The sequence below is a fragment of the Protopterus annectens genome, chromosome 2.part0 (assembly GCF_019279795.1).
Source record: "Protopterus annectens isolate FY-2018-M chromosome 2.part0, PAN1.0, whole genome shotgun sequence".
NCBI lineage: Eukaryota > Metazoa > Chordata > Ceratodontiformes > Protopteridae > Protopterus > Protopterus annectens.
In genome coordinates, this window is record NC_056728.1 from 414,136,464 (window position 1) to 414,158,585 (window position 22,122).

A 22,122-nucleotide genomic window follows, 5' to 3' on the forward strand; every position below is an offset into this window, starting at 1 on the left:
TCCTTTGATAGTCACATCGCCACAGTGGTCAGGAAGTCCTTCTACGTGGCACACCTCATCATAAAAGGGTTCTCATCCAGGAAAAAAGAGGTCATTGTTCCCCTCTACTCATCACTCATTAGACCCATTATAGAGTACAACGCCCCTTTTGGAATGTACCTCACAAGACATCTACAGCAGCTGGAAAAGCCGCAGAAGTACCTCACAAAGAGAATTACTGGCCTCAAACAAATGCCCTACATTGACCGCCTCAAAAAACTCCAGCTTTACTCCATAGCATATCGCCTACTCTGAGGTGATCTCTGCCTAACATATAAAGCTATGTCAAACCCAGAGCTGTTGGACATGCTACACCTAAAGAAATCCCAATCCCTCCAAGCTACACGCTCTAGGGACCCTAAACCTTGTCACCACAATAAACAGGACACGCTGGAGGGATACTTCTATACTCTGGAACAAGCTACCCATCTATGTCGAGCAAAGTTCTTCATTAGCACTCTTCAAGAAAAATCTTGATGAGTGAATGGGAAATAGGAAATACACCCCGGGGATCACTTCTGTGTCTCTGCTGGACAGTGGCACAGGAAAATAACTTTCTTGGGTGGCGTAAGCTATGGTACCTTGCTGACTAGGCTTACGTAGGCCCTTGGGCTGATAGCCTAGTACCTACCTATGAACCTATATACGTCTCAGAGGTGCAGGCCAAATGTAATGGGCTATGGCTGACCATGTTTGCAGATGACTGCAAGCTGGGTGCCGTCATCAATTCCCCTGTTGATGTGGACATCCTCCAAGAGCGTCTCACCCAAACAAATGACTGGTGCCAGAAACATGGCCTCAAACTGAATGCCAAAAACTATATCATCATCCCTTTTGGGGAGAATGACGTCCCCACAAATTATCACATTGATAATAAGGCATTAAGCACATAATCAGTCATGAGGGACTTGAGAACCCAGGTTGATAGCAAACTGATTTTCACCACCATATTCCCTCGGTTGTATGAAAAGCTTTCTACATGGCCCACCTCATTAGTAAGGGTATGTCATCCATTGACAAGGTGGTCATAACATCCCTGTATTCTTCCCTTATAAGACCGATTATTGATTACAGTGCCCCTTTCAGCATGTACCTCACAAAGCACATGCAGCAGCTGCCCCTCTACTCAGTCTCCTACAGACTCCTTAGAGGTGACCTCTGTCTGGCATACAAAGCAATCTCAGACCCCAGCATGATGGGACTGTTGCATATCCGCAAGTCAAGCTCCACTCTAGTAACCCACGCACAAAACCTCAACCTGGTCTGTCACATCATTAGGGCTTGTTGGAGGGACAGATGTGTGCCAGAGACTCCCCCTTAGATTGTCTCTCCACATAAAGCAGAGTACCTCATTAAACCTTTTTAGCGCAACCTAGATAACGATGTGAAACAGAAAATACACCCCCTGGGATTCCACCTATGTCCCTGCTGGACAGTGGTATAAGGTGCTGTCTTGTTGGAATATGGGCTAAATTCTTGGCTAGGCTTGTAATGGCCTCAGGGCCAATAGCCTAATAACTTCCTGTGATCCTATTAACTAGACAGCTGTGTTGTCCATTTTCATTCTTCCTTAACTTCCCTCTCATCCATCCCCCATTCTTTTTCTTTAGGAAGGACCTATTGGACTGTATTTGGATCCAACAGTTCAAGGTTTGAGCCCTGTCCTTTTTTTCTATCTGTCAATTCTTGTTTCTCTATAGCTATTGGGAAATGGGGCAAGAAACTCGATCAGAGACAATGGGGATGGAGTAGGGCATTGTGGGTAGAGGGAGGAGCTCAAGAGCTGGATCCAGAGTCTGGTATATGCGGCCGAATTGGATCAGAGGAGTGGATCTGAACCCATATGTTGAGGAAGAATGAAAATGGACACACAGATGCTTAGTTACAGTGAGTACATAACTTTTAAATTTAAGAGTTATGTACTCACCATAACTAGGCATTTTTGTTGTCCATTTTCATTCAACTTTCCCCTCCGTCCCCCTTCTTATAATCTTCTAGAGTGCCCTGATGGTTTCTTGATGGAGCCTGTAGCTTGGTTTGTGCCCTACTCTGTTATCTATTCCTTTCTTTAACTACTTAATGTAGACTTTGACAGCAAACTCGATTTGAGGTGTTTGGGATAGACTAGGACGCTATGGGTAGAGGGAGGAACTTGAGAGTTGGTTCCAAAGTCTGAAGTATGCGGCCGAGTCGGATCTGAGGATCGGATCCTTAATCCATTCATTGAGGAAAAATGAAAATGGACAACAAGGATGCCTAGTTTTGGTGAGTACATAACTTTAAATTCTTGTAGATGGAACATGTTTTGAGTTGAGATTAGTAACTGGAGACCGTTGGAGTGTACTTGACCCCTGTTCTTGTCATAGGGCCACCATGACTGAGCTTGTGTGGTAACTGAAGATTTAAGATGGACAGTGATCGAAGTACAGCAGTGGTGCAGCGGTTAGCATTGCTGCCTCACAGCAAAAGGCACTCCGGTTCGATCCTCGGCTGGGGTGCCTTCTGTGCGGAGTCTGTATGTCCTCCCTGTGGTCGCATGGGCTTCCTCCGGGTGCTCCGGTTTCCTCCCACATCCCAAAGACATGCTGTAGGTGGATTAGACACTCTAAATTGCCCCTAGGCGTGAGTGCATGCGTGTGTATGCCTTCTGTGGAAGGTTGAACGGCTGGCAACTCGACGCCGTAAAACTCCACTGCCAATCATGAGCAGACAGGTGATATGCTGTGGCGACCCCTAACTGGGAAAAGCTGAAAGAAGAAGAAGTGATTGAAGTGCAGGAAGGATGAATCCTGATGTTACATACCCTGTGTAAATCACTCTCAAAGGTCAGCTAACATAGTATTTGCTTTTTCGATGGTATTACTCCACTTTCATATCCATGTTTTTTTTTCTCTGTTATTCTTTTTCTTACAAGAACTTAGCTTATTTTACCCCAGTATTTGTAAAGATAAAACATTTAAACATTTCTTTCAAGTCAAATTGTGACTTGTTCTAATTATGAATTATTAGTACACTGTTTATGACATTTATGTATTACTGTAGTATTTTTTCATGTCAGCGGCATAATAAATATTGGTGTTTTCATCCGTGACCTTGAATATAGGTTAGAGAGAAAGTTACTCCTGTTTATCAAGGGTATATTCTCTGTACGTTCTGAAGGCAAAGAAAAAAAAAACATTATTTGATGCATCAGAACACTGAAGGTAAGATTTAGCACAAGTGTGACATCATGTTTGTGTACTGCAGTAATTCAGGGAATGTAGGGTTTGGTGGGTCTTGCTTTAGTAATTGAAGAGGAGTTTTACTTTGGGAAAAGGGGGGGTGTAATCACAGATGACTGGAAGGCTTTTAAATGGGAAGCTTTGGTGATAAGAGCGAGCACTGGGGTGTGATGATGTGATGTAATGGAATAGGGACTTGCATTTGGAAGGACATAGGCAGATCTCACTTTAAATTATTGGTACATTTCTAAAGGTAGCATCTTTACATGCAAGGTAAGAAATGGTACCAAGGAGGTATAGCAAAAGAATGAAAGGGTTACAGCGCAGGCTTCATAATGTGAATGTGTAGAAACCCCAGTGGTGTATGCTTTGGAAGACACTGCTGGGGGGGGGGGGTTGAGGCCAGTCAGCATATTCTAGGTGTAAGGGTAGTGCCACTGCAAAGGAAGATTCAGTGAGAAGACTGGAGGGGTGATGCTGTAAGTGAATATATCAGTACATTTTGTTTACTGGAACATTGTGGGGGGGTGCATAATATAAACTACTTGAGATGAGAGTGGAAGCTAGCATGCTAGGTGATATTCACACATGCATAGGAAGGACACACAAGGAATACTGCAGTTGGGAGGAGAAATTCGGTGATTGACTTGGCATGGTCATTTCTAATAGCATCCACCTGAATGCGCTAACTAGATGTACATTTAATAATTTTCAGTGCTGACAGCATTTGCATCACTGTATGCAGAGTATATTGGGAAAATGATTTGCCAGGTAACAGGAAAAGAGGAAGGCCTAAGATAAGGTTTATGGATGTGGTGAGAGAGGACATGCAGGTGGTTGGTGTGACAGAGCAAGATGCAGAGGACAGGAAGAAATAGAAAAAGATGATCCGCTGTGGTGAACCCTAATGGGAACAGCTGAAAGAAGATGATGATTTTATCCTACTGTTCATTACATTGTTAAATTACACAACTGTGGGAATATTAATAAAGTGACTAGGTTTGTCTTTAAATAGTATAAAAAGATGTTGACAGATTTGTGAAGTGTCATCAGGAATCATCAGTTGTGTTCTGGAGGTCATCTTTAGAGAGATGAATATATGAAGAATATGTAGCACAGATTTTAGTGTAGAGAAAGCAAATGTGAACATGAAGTACAATGAAGTGTTCAGAACAGTGGGACTATATGCACAGAAAAAGAGAGAAGGAGGTGGGAGCTATACTAAAGAGGCCTTTTATCATCATGAGAAACAGGTTGGCAGAGTCAAAGAGGAGTGGCTTGGGCCATGGTTGCAGCTGGAAGAAGAAATGTAAAAAATGCATTATTAAATCGTATTTAGTGTGGTATGCTGTACTGTGTATTGTTTTACTGGGTGATATAAAGTGGATTTACAGGTGAGTCAGATGTGAGAATAGGGAGGAAAAATGTGAGGAAAAAGAGGGTTAACTTCCTAGGGCTAAGTTACAAAATCTGGATGGCCTTGAGGGATCGAACCTATATTTATGTGATTGTTAGTCATATTCTCAGAAAGGAAAATTATCAGTATTACTTTTTTTTTTTTTTAAGCCTGGAATACAGCACACAAAGAAAGTGTTTAAGTCATGTCATGTAGTATTTTTCTTTGAAGTATTATCAAATGTTTTTCATTAGGATTACAGCTACTTTGCATTCATAAACAAATGGAATGTAGCTTAGGTGCAGGTGTGCATCATTCTGTAGCCCAGACTTAGAGAAGTCATGTATCCTCAGATAGGACACAAGGTAACCTTCCACCCCATGGCCAGCATTATCAGTATCATTAATAAGTAGGTCCCCTATGAAGGAAAGCACAGTCTGGGTAATGTCTTTTTTGCTGGTGAAGTAAATGGCTGCTCTATTCAGTAGGAATTCATAAGTTATCTGGCAAGATAAGGAAATTAATATGGATATTTGCATCTTTTTTCCTAGATTATTTTGCTTATTTTCTGATATTTTTATGTTGTGTGTTTGGCTGCTAATTAACTGTCTGGGGTGGCTAATCAGATGCTTCTGTCAGAGACACACTCCTCTAAATGGTCAGCACTTGCAAAGTCTTTTTTGTTTAGATGATTACCATGATGTGATAAGCTTTGAACACTGTACATCTTTTAAGAAGAAAAACTTACTTAGAAGGGGCTTCTGACATAGTGGTGGATGAGTAAGCCGTGAAATTTGCTGCTTCAGACTAAAGCACTGCAAATAATAGGCAAAATATTGGTGAAACTTATGTGTCTATTGTTTAAGAGAAAAACATGTTAATGTCATCCAAGAGGCACAGAAATAAGAGTAAAGAAGACAAAAAATGGATGAGAAGTCAGTTGGGTAAGGAGAAACAAGTATGAGAAGCTTTCTTCAGTGGGAAACTGATGTTAATATGGATCTCCACATCTTTGATGTACCGAAGTCCCTAGAGGCTAAAACTGATCAGGTTTATACTGAGATCTTGAAGATAAGTGGAACGTTAGCATCCAATAACAAAAAAATCCAAGTGATTGAGGAGAAGCTCACAATTCACTGTAATGCCATTGACAATTTTCAGTCTAAAGAGAGGGATATGAACCAGAAGTTGCTTGACAATAAAACTCTGCTGGATCAGCTGATGCAAAAGGTCGTGGAGCTAGAGGGGTAAGGCTAGACACAAAGAATATGTGTATACCTGAGCAGATGAAGGGCCAGGACTGTGCTGATTTCATGAATAAGTGTCTAGGAGTATGGACTAGTGTACACAGTGGCTCTCTTCAGATTGAGCAGACTCACTGAATAAATTCTCCAAGGGGGTCAACTTGCAGAAGGCAGTGACCTGTCATAGTAAGATATGGGTCCTATACCCAAAAGGAGAATATTTTAGTTATACTCCGGAAGAGGGACACTGTTTATAAAGTTTGAAAAACTCTGGTGTATACAAACAGTGACAGTTCAGCACAAGTGTGACTTCACTGCAATGCTTTTATTGCCGGGGACCAGAAAATGGAAAGAAAAAGAGTTGAGATTTGGGATGGTACTGTCCAGCTACACTATGAATCTTTGAACCGGTAGGATGTTAGACAAGTGATGATCCCAGCAAGGTAGTTGATAATGTGGTTGCAGGGTTTAGAGCTAGTGTCAGAACTACCAAGGAGAATGTCATCATCCCCCCAAAGTTCAAATAGGCAGAGTCAGAGACTGTCAGGGAGTAACTGCTAGTGAAACCCTTTCCTCTATTCCAGAGGGACTATTCAAGAAAAAAGACTAGACATTAAAAAGAATGTGCAAAAGTGTCTGAAGTAGTTGAAGCAAAACGTGCCTTAACAGCTGAAGGAGAAAATTGACCTGCTTCAATTGTTTATGCTGGACACTGAATTAAATGGAGCTTTTGTATAATGATTATTTTCATTGTCATAAACCTTTAACTTAAACGTCTGGTGCATATTTTGGAAAAAGGTACTTTTTTTTGGGGGGGGGGGTTGAGGGTGCTTGCTACAACTACAAAATCTGGTTATGCAGTGGTGTTGAATATGGTCACTTGTAACTGCGGAAAGCAGGCAGGTGAGGCAGGTGCCACTGCAAGTAGAAAGACTATCAAGAGATGTCTCAGTGTAACAGATAATTTAATAGTTGTTAAAAATGCGAAGTAGTAGAATGACCTGGAGGGGATGCAGTTCTCTTTTCTTATTAGGTAAGTGTACCAGGTTGGCTGGTACACCAGATATTAGAAGAAAATTAAACCAGTGTGAAGTGTGCCATTAGGTAAGGCCTCTAACAGGGTTAGACAGGAGGAAAATTTAGGAGGCATGGTCTGGTGCTGAGAGATAACACAATATTAAGGAGACCTAGTCAGTGGGGAATTAGAATTTGAATGCATCAGTGAACTAGACATGCAGAATCCATAAAGATGTTAAGTGTTATGGAGGTAATGTGGCACTCTATCAGGCAATGTAAGCAGTAGGGCTTGTTTCATCCTTAAGCCATTATTAGAGAATGCAAGTTCTATAGCTCACGAGCATAAGATAATGTATGTGTAGGATTCAAAGGAGTTTGGGCTGGATTTTGTGAACATTACTGGGATTTATTTTGATATTTGTAAAGCCACCAACAGGACACATGATGAGGTAAGATATGAGAGAATTTTGATGCAGAAATGGAAGAAAAAGATAAGGCATGATATGCAGTGGATCTTAATATGGGGCAAGGGCGTAAATGAGAACAGGTAGGGAAGTGGCAGTTAACTACATAGATTTGTTGATTTGGAATTTCATTTAGATGCTAGACAGAGAGAAAAACACATGGATTTTAATGCATTGAAAAACTGTGTACAAGTGACCTCTAACAAGAGATGCATTTGCTTAGTAAGGATGAATGAATCAATGATTAAAAAAAAGAGTGGTATGAGAGGGTATTATGCAGGACTAATAGGGGAAAGGAAGATGACGTGTTTTACTGCTGCTAAACCTTAATGCTGATGTGACTAAAGTTATGGTGTAGGGTGGTGTAAGTGAAGAAAATTAATGTTAGTAGGGATTTACATGCCCATGGTGTCAAAAATAGTGGTACATAAAGGTAATGGAGAGAGGAGCCTGGAATGTGATCTGCAATACTAAGGATGTTACAGTAGGGCCAAAGGAAACAGTGGCCCCCATTTAGTGCAGATATTAGTAGAAATATAGGAGTATATTTGGCTTAGTAGATTTAATGTACAAGAAAGGGGGGGGGCATGTGTATTATTCTGGGAGACATGAAATGCTGTCTAGACCAGAAAGATGCTATGTTAAAGAGAACACATTTGCACTTAATATAATCAGATGTGTCTTTTTGCTATCAGATCATGCACCAGTGCTGGTGTAACTGAAAGTGGCCGGCAGAAATAGGGGAGGCAGATGCTGGCAATTCCCAATATACTTGCTAAAGAGGGAAATCTATGAGCAATGGGTGGATAGTCAACTTATAGAAGTTATGGAAGGAACTAACCCCAAGGAGGGGCATTTGTCTTTGATGTGGGATGTCAGTTAAAGTAAACTGAAAGGGCTAGCCAATGTAAAAGCTGATGAAGTCTGGAAAGACAGCCATGTCAAGAATCTACAAGCCATAGAAAAGGACCTAGTGATCCAAAACAGCAAGGAAGGTAAAAGGGAGTGAATGGACTTTGCAGTTATATAAGGCTAGTATCTGGTTCAAAGGTTGCAAATGCAAAAAGTAGACCAATTGATGAGAAAATTAAGGAATCCAAAAACAGCAAAGACAGGACCAGAAAGCAAAAGAGGGTTGTGGCTGAATACTGGCCAAGAAGTGGAGGCTAGATGAGAAGAGAGGGAACAATACTTGAGATATTTGCACCTTCCAAAAATAATTTAAATGGAAAAAAGAATGTTAATGGCCAAAATTACAGTAGAAGAGATTGGGGAAGCTGTTCAGATCCAAAAGTTGGGGAAAGTTCCTGCTGCAGGAGAAATTCCAGTTCAGAAATGGAGAAGGAAAACAGAAACACGAATTAAGATGTGGTTTAAACTCTTTGATAACATAGTGTAGGGTGCATAACCTCCTGATGGAAAGCAGTGATAGTAATACCAAAAAGGAGGGAAAAAAGCTGTTGGATTCGAGCAGTTAGACCCATACCAATCCTAAATTGTGTTTGAGATATTCATGACAATAATGAAAAAGAGGGTGGTTAATGTAGCTAAAAAGATATGTTTTTTCCTCCTTCATGGCATAGGAAATCAGGTAGGAAAGTATCCAAACCAATGGTTTACAAGTTATATTTCCTTCTTTTTGATGCTCCTAAAAACACTGGAGCTGAGCAGTTTAGAGGACACTCTAGAAGGGCAGTTGCTACAGTTGCAGCCTTTTTCAAAAATGTTTCTGTTCAAGGTGTTTGCAAAGCTACCAGTTTGTCTGTTTGCCCTTTTTCCAGGCATTACAGACTGGATGTTCAGTCAAGGATTATGGCTTGTTTTGCCTCTGCAGTACTTCAGGTATGCTGTATTCCTCCATCCAAGATGGAAGTTGAGGGATCTCCCCTGCTTGGAAGCACTCCACTCAATTATAGATACCCTTATGATTAGCATAATTTAGCAATGTGATGACACTCACCACAGCTGTAAATGTTTGAACAGCAGAATCTTTACTGCAAAATAAGCTATGTTTTTCTGAGCTTGTTTCCATTTGTATTGACAAAGGTAGTTTTCTCCAGATTTTTATAATGTTAATGTAGTTTTAATAGGGAATTTTTTAACTCCTTGTGGTCTGAGAGACCTTTTGTGTATGGGGGAGAGGGGTTGATATAAGAGGTGACTGAGAACACTTTCTTTTCAAAGTCCCCTGTAACTAGATAGGGGATTCTGAACAAAGCAGTGGACTTCTTTTTCTCTTCTGGTGTAGCTAGGGCAGGGAGCACTTGACAGTGACCTTCAACTTCAGAAAAGAAGAATGTGCTTATTGCACTCTGTTTTACACCTTGACTTCTTGTTGATGGCAATGACATGAGAGGTAACCTTGTACTCTGTCTCAAGGATGCCCAAGTGGTCTGTCAGTCTGGAAGAGTGATGTCTGACTGTGATTATATCCAGTTATTTTATAAATGCACTGCAGCAGTGACCATACTATTCAAACATCTGTATTTATGGTTAGTACTCTTACACAACTGTACCTTTATCTAATAATGAGTAGTTTAATTTATCATTAATATGCAGTGCCAATTTGTTGATGATCTGTTAAAAGCTACATCTTTGTCTATATTAACAATTGCTTTTTTGTTGTATCCTTGTTAGCAGTAGTTTTCAAATAGCTTTTTAAAACTTATCTTTGCCCTTATACATATTCTGAAGCCAAATGTGAGTATTCTGTTTTTTTAATTGATAGATACGTGGGACTGCATAGCAACGTGCTTTTTTATAGACACAGCACATAATGTTGTGGATTATATTGAAACAATCTGGAATATTCTTAAACCAGGAGGAATATGGATTAATCTAGGTATGTATCCTTGCCATGTTTTTTTGTATTAGCCTGACCGTTATCAGTAGTGTTAACTCATGAAACGCAAGATCCTATTTCGTCCTTCCTTTTAATTCTATTGATGGGGCTTGAGTCACCTGTCAGTTCTGAGCCGGATATTTACCAGTCCTTCTTGCCTTAAGCTCCTGATTTTGCCCTTCCATAATGCTCTGCACCCCACCTAGCCTCAAATCTCATTTGCTGCCATTTAAAATAAAACAGTCCAGCTACGCACTGCTGCTATTATGAACTGAATATTTTCTTCATAAAATTAAGCAGTTTATCTCTTGTTGGTTAAAGCTTGTCTTCATTAGTTCCTGTAGTCTTTAACTTTATCTTTTAACAAACTTTAGTCTCGATTCCCCCCAAAGCTCAGGTGATTGTCTAGTAGATTTTCTCTGCCTTATTAAAAAAAAATCCTTTCTTCTAGCATATTACTGGGCTCACTTCTGCCTTTTATATTTGCTATAGTACTTGTACATATTTTGGTGTTACTCTAGAGTTACCATTGGATATAGTTAAAAGCTTTAAAAAGTATGTGAAATGTGGGCACTAAATTCCAACCAAAGACGTGCATGATTCCTGTGTTGCTGGCTTTGTCCCCAGACGACTTTGTCGACTGCAAGATTTGCCAAGGGTTCAGATCCAGAGCCCATGCAGACTGATGCAACAAATTAATAATAAAATGCCTTCTGCCACCGTATGTTCAGAAAGGTAATAAAAATGGGTAAAGAAAAGAACAGCAACAAAGATAGGGATTCATGAAAAAGGAAGGCACGTGGTTCTTATTCCTCCCTGGATCTGAAAGTTCATCGGCCCCAGGAAAAGAACTGCTCTCCACCTTCAACCTTGACTACACCAACTAAATCTTCTTTAGAGACTATTAGAGACATGTTACCTCCTCCTCCAGTTCCTTACATACATTCATATGAGGGAGAACTATCAAGATTTATTCCTTTGAGACCTTCTTCAGCAGCTTCTTTAAGGGCTTTTACGTCCTTCAACAGTATGACCGAAGCTTGCTGGAAACCCATGATGTGGGCCTTTCTTATGACTCTGGTAGAATTGGACATCATTCTAGCTAGAGTGGATTTGATTGGCCTCCATTCACCATTATTAGCTCCTTCCCTAGCATCTGTCTCTGCTGGTGGTTTTGTAGTCAACATTTATTCTGGACCCTGTGACATAAAGCATAGTCTTTTTTGGATCCATTTTCTCTACATCCAACATAATACAGTACCCCGAGGCCTTCAGAATCAAATTAGTCCCAGTTCCAACCTATTTGGGAACTTTTTAGATGTCAAAGTTTTTGGCCTTTGAGCTGTCAGCTCTGGTCACTGGCTCAGCCACCCTGGTTCTTCAGTGCCAGGTAATTGATCGTTGGTCTCAGTCACATCACTGGCAGGGGTGGCTCAACCCTGGAGTTGAAATTCCAGGTGCCAACGGATTCTGGATTGACATTCAATGTCATGGAGAGGGTAATAGTTTCTCCACGAGACATGTTACAGGGCCACCTTCTACACTGGCTTGAACTACCTGTTTCTAAGCTCCTGCCCTTCACTTCCCCCCATCCTTTATTTTCTGACCCTTTCTTGGAACCTGCATACTTCAGATTTAGTGCTGTAGCATGGGAAAACTTAATCTGAAGCTAGGTGTCAGTGCAGAGCATTATGGGAGGGCAAAGTTCAGGAGCCCAAATCGGATCCAATCTGCAGCTCCAGTACTGTCAGTCATATCTGATGGACTAGGAGGAAAATGATCCATCATTACAGTAAGTAAATAATTTTTATTTATTAACTGCGGACTTTAACAGTTGTTTCCCTGTAAAAGCTGGTAACATGATTAGAATCAGGTTTCTCTGAAGTTAACAGATTTGGTGACTGAGGGATAGTCTAATGTTGATGAGGTAGAAGATGGGTTGCAGCTCAGATGATGATCAGGTTGTAGAGATTCCATCAACACAGCAGGTTTTGTTGTGAAGTTGGTAATCTAGGTGCTGTCAACAGTAGTTATCCTTTGTTCCCTAAACTTGTCAGATTTCTTAGGCAGTTCCACTACGTCATCATGATGGGAAAGGGTGAAATGTTTTACTGGACACTTCTGTAAATTCTTGCTAGATGCAGTGGCACGAGAAGCAATAGAAAAGTGGTATATCTAACATCAAGCTGGATTTATTCTGCATCAACCTCTGTTGAATCCCACATCCCAATTTTCCTGTGCTCAGGCCATGGCTGTACTCCTTGTCCTACCCAACTTCATTCTGTGTTTTCTGCCTTTTGGTCTATCCTTATTTGCATGTAAGGTAACTGTCCTTATTTGTTCTGGTTACATGCACTTTTCAAAAATGATGGGCAAGTAGAAACCGGCAAGATGCAGGAGCTAAGGCATTGTGGATTTGTTGCGGGATGGTTAGTATCAATGTAATGTAGCAGAATTCTTTGCCTGGGGTATCACAATATTAGCCCAAAGAGGAGTCATGGTTATAAGCTGCTTGAAATTCAGAAGGTTTTACTTGAAAAGTTTAGAAAACAAATAATATAGCTTTTGAGTGGGTCCGTGATGCCAGTCTGGGTAAAACATTGACTAGGACATGGGACATAGGCAATAAAATAAAATGGAAATTATTCTGGAAAAAATAACACATTCAGTACTGGGTACCATGTATTCTTTGTGTGTGTAGGTGGTATTGCAGAAGTCTGAGGGAAGAAGAGTATTTTCCCACTAATATGGCACAGCAGTTTGCAACAGGGTTCATAAAAAGATGAGCAGACATCGTGGGAAAATTTCAGATTGTTGGCAATAAAACACATCTTAGCGCATAAACTGTTAATTAGTGATCACAAGAAAAATATCAACAACATAAAAATCTGGGAGCAAATTTTTAATATTATTTTGGCTTAAGAGGTTACTATCCACTTTTTCTCGGGAACCAGAATATAGTCTAAATCAACCTTAGATTAGATAGAAAATGTACAGAAAAGACAGATTGTTGGCTTGGATTTGTTAATGTTGAATTTTTTTTTTTTTATTATTTTCCTTTTGATTGTTAGTGCTGTACCTTTGATCAATACATGAGGTTGATATATATGTGAAATTAAGCAATGGAAGCATTTTGTATATATTGTATATAATGTGTGAATTTGTAATATGGTTGTGAAAAATAATAAAAAATGATTATTGAAAAAAAAAAAAAAAAAAAAAAAAAGATGAGCAGACACTATAAGAATGGATTTGGTAGTGCCAGCATGGGGTTTTTGGGAAATCTGGTGTCATCCAACATCCCAAATGTATGCCAGTAGCTGAAAAACTTTCTTTTTAAACAGTTTTATTAAATCATCACAATTTAACCTGTAACATGGGATCCTGTTAATTTATTTCATCTAATCCATCTTGTGGGTTCTCAAGCCGCTTGTCTGATCTGACTCGGCAGCCTTTTAAGATTTTCCTTCCCATCATGCTCTAGGGCCAAGGATTACCGCAGATCTTGTTTGCTGCTTTCTTTAACATATTTTGATCTCTTCTTGGCATTTCAGCTAAATATAGTCCACCTCATTAGCTTTTACCAAAACTTAAGTCTTTGTCAAGGATGTTATAGAAAGAGCTAATACTAAGATCTGATGATGCCATTTTCGTTCGTTCCTCAACGAATGGGTCTCAGATGCAACCCAGCTGCTTTTCCACTAGATTCTAAGATTTGACTCTTGAGCTCCTTCCTTTACCCATAATGCCCTTGAGCACTGTACCACCTCAGATCTCGTTTGTCTGTCTAACGATTCAGTCGGGATTGCATTCCCTCGAGCTCAGGCAGTTTTTTTTTTTTCTGGGAATAGTGAGTAAAACTTAAAGTTTAACTAATCTTCCTTACTTATTACATTATATAGCTTCCACTCTTTACCATTTAAGCTAGTTATATTTTTTTCCAGCCTTTTCTTACCATACTTTGGTATTCTGTTTTACCATCACTGGTATCTCTCTACTTCAAAGTAATCTTATTACCACTGTTGGTATAACTTTCTTTTCCTCTACCTTCTTTCCAAAAAAAAAAAAAAAAAAAAAACTTTAAATCTCTCTTTCTTTCTTCTGACTGTTTTATGTTGTTTGGCAAGTTTCAGAAATGGCTGAAAAGCCTACTGGATTCAAAAAGTCTACTTCCTGTGGGCAAAAAATACCCAACTCTGATGCCCACAGGGATTACATTTATTATTTAGGCTCTTTTCATTTAGATACTCCTTGTACAATTTGTGCTGGCTTTAATGCCAGAGCTATCAGTGACTGACACAAGAAGTTGGTGCTTAAAGGCCTTATCCCCTACTTCTGCTCCTCCTTCTGCTGTTTCTAATTCATGGGCTCAAATCCCTTCCAGAAATCCAAGTCTACAGAGCCCAGGGAGCATAGAAAGTGGCCTCCTGTTAGGTCTCCCAAATCTGCTCCAGCATTGGAACCTCCAGCTATAATTTCCAAGCACTCATATCTGAGGATCCTAGCCTTCAGTATCAAAGCCTTCTCTGCTCTGAAGCCCTCATTTTTCTCCAGAGCCAGTGTCTCCAAGACTGAGGTCTCCTTTCCTACAAGAGACTCCAAGAATGTTTTCTGGCCTCCTTCTGCTTCCTCTTCAATCAGGTCCTCCTGACGTCTTTACAAAACAGAGGTGGATAAGATGATAACATTTCTCAGAACACATATCCAGATAGGAGTCTTACTATCTGTCTCCCATCAAATCCATGAGCCTTAGACCTCCCTCATATACTATAATTTCTGCTTCTTATATCTGACTTTCTGTTTGAGTCCTGGGGTCTGAGATCTTCAGGAGTCGAACCATCAGATCCGAAGAGGATCTTATCTTCAACTCTGACCACTTCCCTGATCTGTTCGGCTGCAACTCCCCTTCAGCAGAATGTGCCTTGGAGCAAAACCATCAGCAGCAGATCTGAGGTAATGACTTTGACTCCAAAGTTTTCAGAGCAGTCTCTTCCCCTTGGAGCCTCAGCGCTGGGCAGTTCAGCTCCGACTCCTTCCTCGGAGGGGAGGATCCAGCTAGGTTGACCTCAGCTTATCCTAGTCCCTTGGCCTTTGAGGTGGTGGAGAGGGTTTTCTCCCAACCAAGAGTTGTTTTGACTGTTACTGCTTCAGACCCCATCCCTGTTCCCGTTCGGATCCTGTTTCTGAGTCTCTTCATCCTGCTCCACAGGGCCAGCTGGCCTGTTAGAGCTTCCAGGAAGTTCCGGTTAGGGAAGTCTCCTTGCTTCTTCCGATATCCATCCAGAACACCCCACTGAAGAGGTCCATAGAAAAGGTTGTGCAAAAGGAGGCACTCAGGAATCTTTGACTGAAGATACTGATTTTGATGAAGGGGAAGAGTCCCCAAGATCTCCACCAGAAGATGTCTCCTTCAGAGACATTCTAGAAATCCTTTGCCAAAAAGATGGTCAGTCCTCTGAAACCCCTTCCTAGGAGGAATCGGTGTTCCTAGAAGCCTTCGGATCTGACCCGTCTACGTCTTGGGTTACTCCCTGGCGGATAAGCTTGTAGATCTGGTCTTCTGCCAGGCATGGAAGGAGCCAGATACCACAGAGCCAATTTAACTGCATCTGGATAAGATTCTTGGAGTATCTAATAATGTGACAGTTTTGGAGCAAGGAAATCCCTATGGATGCCATGGTTGTTGCAGCAGCCACAAAAAGGAGCTGGTTAACCAGAGCTTCTCTGTCCATCTTCCTAATAGAGAATCTAGGGGGTTTGACAGGTATGGGAAGCGAGTATGCCTTTGCCTTATGGACGCTAAACTATCTGACACACCTCACTAGATTACATAGGGACTTAATCAAGGAACTCTCTATCTCTACCACTAGGTCCATGTCAATGGAGAAAGATATTTTTTTTCCTCTCGACTGACCACCTTACAATCAATCTCAAATGCGTTCATGAGGCTAATCTGTCAGCCTAGAGTTCCTCATGGGCCACAGGTTCAAGCATAGTCATTAGGAGACATGCCTGGATATGATTGTGTGAATTTGCAGATCCCTTCAAAGTGTCATTTATCAATGCTCCCTTTGATGGATCCTATCTCTTTGGCCCAATCATTAAAGAAAGATTTTCCTGCAATGAGCAGGATGGAAAGACTTTGTTTGCCATGGGAATCAATTTTTCTACCCCACAGAGACCATTTTCTAGGGAACAACACAGTGGTAAGAAGATGTGGTTCCAGACCTCTCAAGGACCTTTTCAGGACTCGTGCAGAGATTTTGATCCCAGAGGCCCAGGGGGAAATAATAACAGAAAACCTTGCCCACATGGCAGAAGGGTGTCCACAAAACCAGGGCTTCAAAGATTCCTTCTCGAATAGAATCTTTCAGCGCTCCTGAAAGACTGCCTGATTGTTCTTCTCTGGAAACAGTTGGGGGGCTATTATATTTGCACCCACATATCACAAAAGATATGTGGGTGCAAAGAATAGTATCCATAGGATAATTTATTCCCTTTTTACAAATTGTGTAGCTGATTTGCCTTCCCCATCCCTCAGTTCATTGTGCATGCACTGCGATTTACCACGGGTATCTTTCCTGTATGACCCCCCCACCCCCCACCTGGGATTAATTGCATAAAACAATGTCTACTTTATCCACTGAAGCTGGCTATCTTAACTAAATAAAACCTCCAAGAAGCAAGATCCTGACACCCTACAGCTTTTCGGTTTTAATAGTTTGCACAGATTTCTTCGTGACCCCCCCCCCCCACCCACCCACCCACCTAGGATTAAATGATTAAAACAATATCTACTTTATCCACTGAATCTCTGTATCTTAACTAAATACCTCCGGGAAGCAAGAAACTGGCACCCTACAGCTTTTCTGTTGTAACAGTTTGCACAGGTTTCTTTCCTGTGTGACTCCCCCTCCCCATCTGGGATTAATTGCATAAAACAATATAAAACAATATCTACTTTATCCACTGAGGCTGGCTATATTAACTAAATAAAACCTCCAAGAACCAAGAACCTGACACCCTACAGCTTTTCGGTTGCAATAGTTTGTACAGATTTCTTTCTTGCGTGACCCCCCCCCCCCCCCACACACACACACACACACACACACACACACACACACACCTGGGATTAAATTATTAAAACAGTATTTACTTTATCCACTGAAGCTGGCTATCTTAACTAAATACAACCTCCAGGAAGCAAGAACTTGACACTCTACAGCTTTTCTTTTGTAACAGGTGAATTACATTTCAGTTTTTGTAACATTTTAAGGCTTAAAAGGTGTATGCACAACAACAATGAAGGGTTCCAGCCAATTGCCACTAGTTTGGGCCATAATACCTTGAAATCAGCCTTACACACACATACACACACACACACACACACTGTTTAGATTAGTAAATTCTTGCTTTTACTTTCAGCATAGCCTCTATACTAATCACGACTCTCCCTATAACTGCCAAACAACCCTGTTTGTGTGCTTGCAGTGATAATTATTTAAAGTATTCCTGAGCTACTTAGATTAATCTTTTGTTAGATACTGACATTTCAAGCTTATTACTCACCTTAAACTGATAGTTTTACAGCTGTTCTCCCTGTGGAGGAGGGACCCATAAGTTCCTGGTTAATCCTATTCTGGTTGCTCTCTATTTCATTCACCTTGTCTGCTACTCCCACCCCACCCTCACCCCCTGATTATCTTCATTAGTCAGTCCCCTCTTGGGGTGCCATCTTTAACCCATCTCTCAACTATCTAACTCACATTCATTATCCGTCCTTTAGCTGCTTTACCTTCTCTACCCCTCTGTTCATTTTGCATGCACAGCAAGTAAGTAGAGCAGTGCCACATGCGTACTAGAGCTGATATGCACTACTGTCTTCTTATTGTTACTGTTTAACTGCTGATTTATTTGGTTATTACTGTTAACTGCTGAGTTATTTGATGGTGCTAAGCTGTAACTGCTGTTCAGAACTCCTATATGCTTTGAGAGCTGGCTAATGTATTAACTGACAAACTGCTTGTTATTTTTATCTTGTTTTATGAAGGTAGAGTTTAATTGTTGTATATCAAACTGGGCATCCTTTTAACTGTAAAGCTTATTCATATGCTGATTGCATCTTTAAACATTCCTGTTGCATGCCACTGCTCTTAGAAGACTTGGATGCTGGACTTTACAACAGAAGGCTAAGTGAATGCAGTTAATGTTACTGTTCATATTGAATTAAGTAGCTGTAGAATTGTCTTAGAAAAGCCATACTTTGCTTTGTGCAATATATGCTGTGTGTATTCACTGCTGAATCGTACAACAGTTATCAGTTGACTTAGATGTTGCATGTTCATGCTGATAGTCTGACCAATTTTACTGTCTCTATTATCTTGCATGCTTTCCGCTTCACATTCTTGTAATCTTTGCACTAATTCTGCCTTATTTACCTTCATTTTTCAGTTTGCATGAGTTTCTTTCCTGTGTGACTCCCCCCGGGATTAATTTCATAAAATAATATCTACTTTGTCCACTGAAGCTTGCTATCTTAACTAAATAAAACCTCTGGTAAGCAAGAACCTGACACCCTACAGCTTTTCTGTTGTAATAGGTGAATTACAATTTAGTTTTTGTAAAGTTTTAAGGCTTAAAAGGTGTATGTACAACAACAGTAAATGGCTCCTGCCAATTGCCACTAGATTGGGCCATAATTCTTTGAATCAGCCTTACACACAGACACACGCACACAGACACACGCACACACACACACGCGCACACACACACACACACACACACACACACACACACACACACACACACACACACACACACACACACACACACACACACACACACACACACACACACACACACACACACACACACACACACACACACACACTGCTCCAGTCCCAGGCATTCAATGTTTAAATTACTAAATTCTTGCTTTTACTTTCAGCAGTGTCTATACTACTCACAACTATCCTTAGAACTGCCAAACAGCCCTGTTTGTATGCTTGCAGTGACAATTATTTGAAGTATTCCAGAGCTACCTAGATTAACCTTTTGTTAGATACTGATATTTTAAGCTTATTGCTAATCTTAAACTGATGGTTTTTCAGCTCTTCTCCCCAGGGGGGGGGGGCGCCTTCCCCCCCTCATCATCAACCTTTTACCTAACCTGATCCCTCCCAGACCTCTCTTCCAGCTATCCCATAACCTCCCTAATTATTCCCACAGTCATACCTTACCTACTAACTACTCTACATCCCCACCCATTCTAAATAGGGCCATGTAGTGCCCCATCCCCTAAACTATCACTGTCCTGCTCATATTCATTCTGTTATCACACTGCACTCAACCACCATCATGTCCATCACTACTTTTACTCTGATCTCACTTCTCTCTCTCACACTCTGTCTCCTAACAATAATCACAACTTTCCAGATACCCAGCATACTTCCTACACCCACCTGTACAAACACCACACATAACCCACATTTATCAAGTTACTCAGACATCTGCCCTAGCTTATTCACAGCTAATACCTCTGTACTATGCGAAATAAAAATTATACCTCTCCAAAGACACCCCCAGTATCACCACCAGCAGCAGCTATACCATTTTTAAGAAGAAAATGATAAGTATAACCCATGAAATTTGCCAAAGCATTATTATCCCAGTGTGTTGATGTACAACCCAACCCAGGCTCAACCCCCCCCCCCCACAAACCTATAAATCTCTCATGTTGTCAACCATAAATCTCCAAAGCCTTAGAAGCAAGACACCTGAACTCCAGGCATGGATTTCACAAAACAACCCTGATGTAGCAGCTACTGAATCCTGGTTGAAATCATAGGTTAAAAGACACAGAGATTCCTCCCCTCGGGCTACTCATGCCTGAGAGCCAATCGGCCCCACAAGAGAAGTGGAGTAGCAATACTCTTCCCTAGCAAACCTACATTAATCCCCTACTTAAAACCAACACCCAACTTCTCCCCAGCCAAAGTACTAATCTCTATATTAAAACTTAGCAACCATAAAAACATTTGCATAATTGCTCTGTATATTCCTCCAGGAAACAACATACCAATATTAGAAAACATACTTGCCTGGACTTCCCAAAACATAGATAATGACACCATCTTAGGTGATATAAACATTGATTGGCTAGACATTGCCCATACCAACCCCTAAAAAGCATAAACCTTTACAACTTCTCCAAACTAAAGACATAACCAGACCCCACAAAAATAACAATTTGTGCTCCACAATAGACTGGATATATGTGTCCCACCCGAACAATATCATCACTGCAGGCATACTACCAAATACCATTAGCAACTACCACCCAGCATATATCCTACAAAAAAGTACCCCAACCCCAGGCCAACACCAATACAAATCAACCAGAAATTTGACTAAGTTCCAACCATCCATATTTAATGAAACCTTAGCTAAAGTAAATTGGGAACCCCTCAAATCCCTATCACTTAGTGATGCTGTTGAATTCTTTTAACTCAACATTCCTAGACATCCTAAATAGGCAAGCAGCCACCTGCCAAAAACAAATAAAGCATAACCATGCAAGCTGGCTCTCAAAATCCACCAAAGAAGTCATGTCCACACGGGATAAAATGTGGAAATCGTGGCAGAAAAACAGACACCTCAACTCTACTACAATACAGGCAACTCCATAACCAGGTGAAATGTCTAATAACCAGTGATAAAAAAGGCCGCTACCGTTACCTACAAAGCCAACATAAAAATAATCCCAAAAAATTCTGGTCCTCCATCAACCAGCTGTTACACCCAGGCTCGCAAAGCAGCCCATCCACTGAACCACACAAAACCCCTACTGAACTTGCCACCCTCTTCAGTTCCTACTTCGAGGACACCATAGCTAGCCTAACCACCACCTTTCTTACAGTTACCACCACCAAGACAGCTGATGACCAAATCATCCCAGAAAACAATCCTACCCTCAACTCCAACCTAAAATTCTCCCCCATACCCACCACCACAATAAAAAAACTTTTACTTAATTTAAAACCCTGTACTCTAGCCCCTGACAATCTACCCCCACACTTTCTGCAGCTAGCTGCAAACTCTATAGCCTATCCCATCAGCATACTCATTAATAGATTGATTAAATAATCCCTTGTCCCATAAATATGCAAAAAAAACATTCATTTTCCCCTTACACAAAGGCGCACAAACACAGACGCCACAAACTTTTGACCCATAGCAATTCTCTCACCCCTCTCTAAAATACTGGAAAAATGCATCCATGCCCAGCTCCTCAACCACCTGCTTGAAAACCAAATACTATCACCAACTCAGCATGGTTTCAGACCAGGACACAGCACCACTATCGCCCTCCTCTCCTTCCTTGATACAGTTAACCGCGCACGGGATTCTGGCACAATAATCGCTTCTCTTTTCCTCGACCTCTCCAAAGCTTTCAATACCATTTCCCACACTGTTCTCCTCTCTAAACTGGGCACCCTCCGCATTTCCCGACCTCCCCTTCAGTGGTTCAATAGCGCTCAGAATGCCCTCACCTCTACTGAATCCTGGATGCTTAACAATCATCTTGCCCTAAATCCGAAAAAAAATAAACTACTAATTTTTATCCCTAAGAAAACCACTCCCCTAGATAAAACAACAAACTCTGTACTATACAAACAGAAGACAGTTCCACTATAGAAGTTGTCCCACACACTAAATTACTAGGCATCATTATAGATGAAAACCTTAACTTTGACCTACACATAAACAATAACAAAAAAAATTACCAAAAGCTTGGAATGCTCTTCAGGCACCAGCACTTTGACTCTCTACTATACAGACCCTTGCAACTATGTTTTTATTACCCTCTCTCCTTTATGGTGCCCCTCTCCTCATTAAT

General features: G+C 40.9%; 1 protein-coding gene across 2 annotated transcripts in view; it reads left to right on the top strand.

Moving 5' to 3' along the window:
* Window positions 1-22,122, top strand: part of CARNMT1 (carnosine N-methyltransferase 1) — a 684,763-nt gene that overhangs the window by 467,619 nt on the left and 195,022 nt on the right. For both annotated transcript variants that reach the window (XM_044060848.1, XM_044060849.1), the window contains exon 6: window positions 10,110-10,223. In XM_044060848.1, the coding sequence (XP_043916783.1) occupies window positions 10,110-10,223 (114 nt within the window). The remainder of the gene's footprint in view (window positions 1-10,109; window positions 10,224-22,122) is intronic.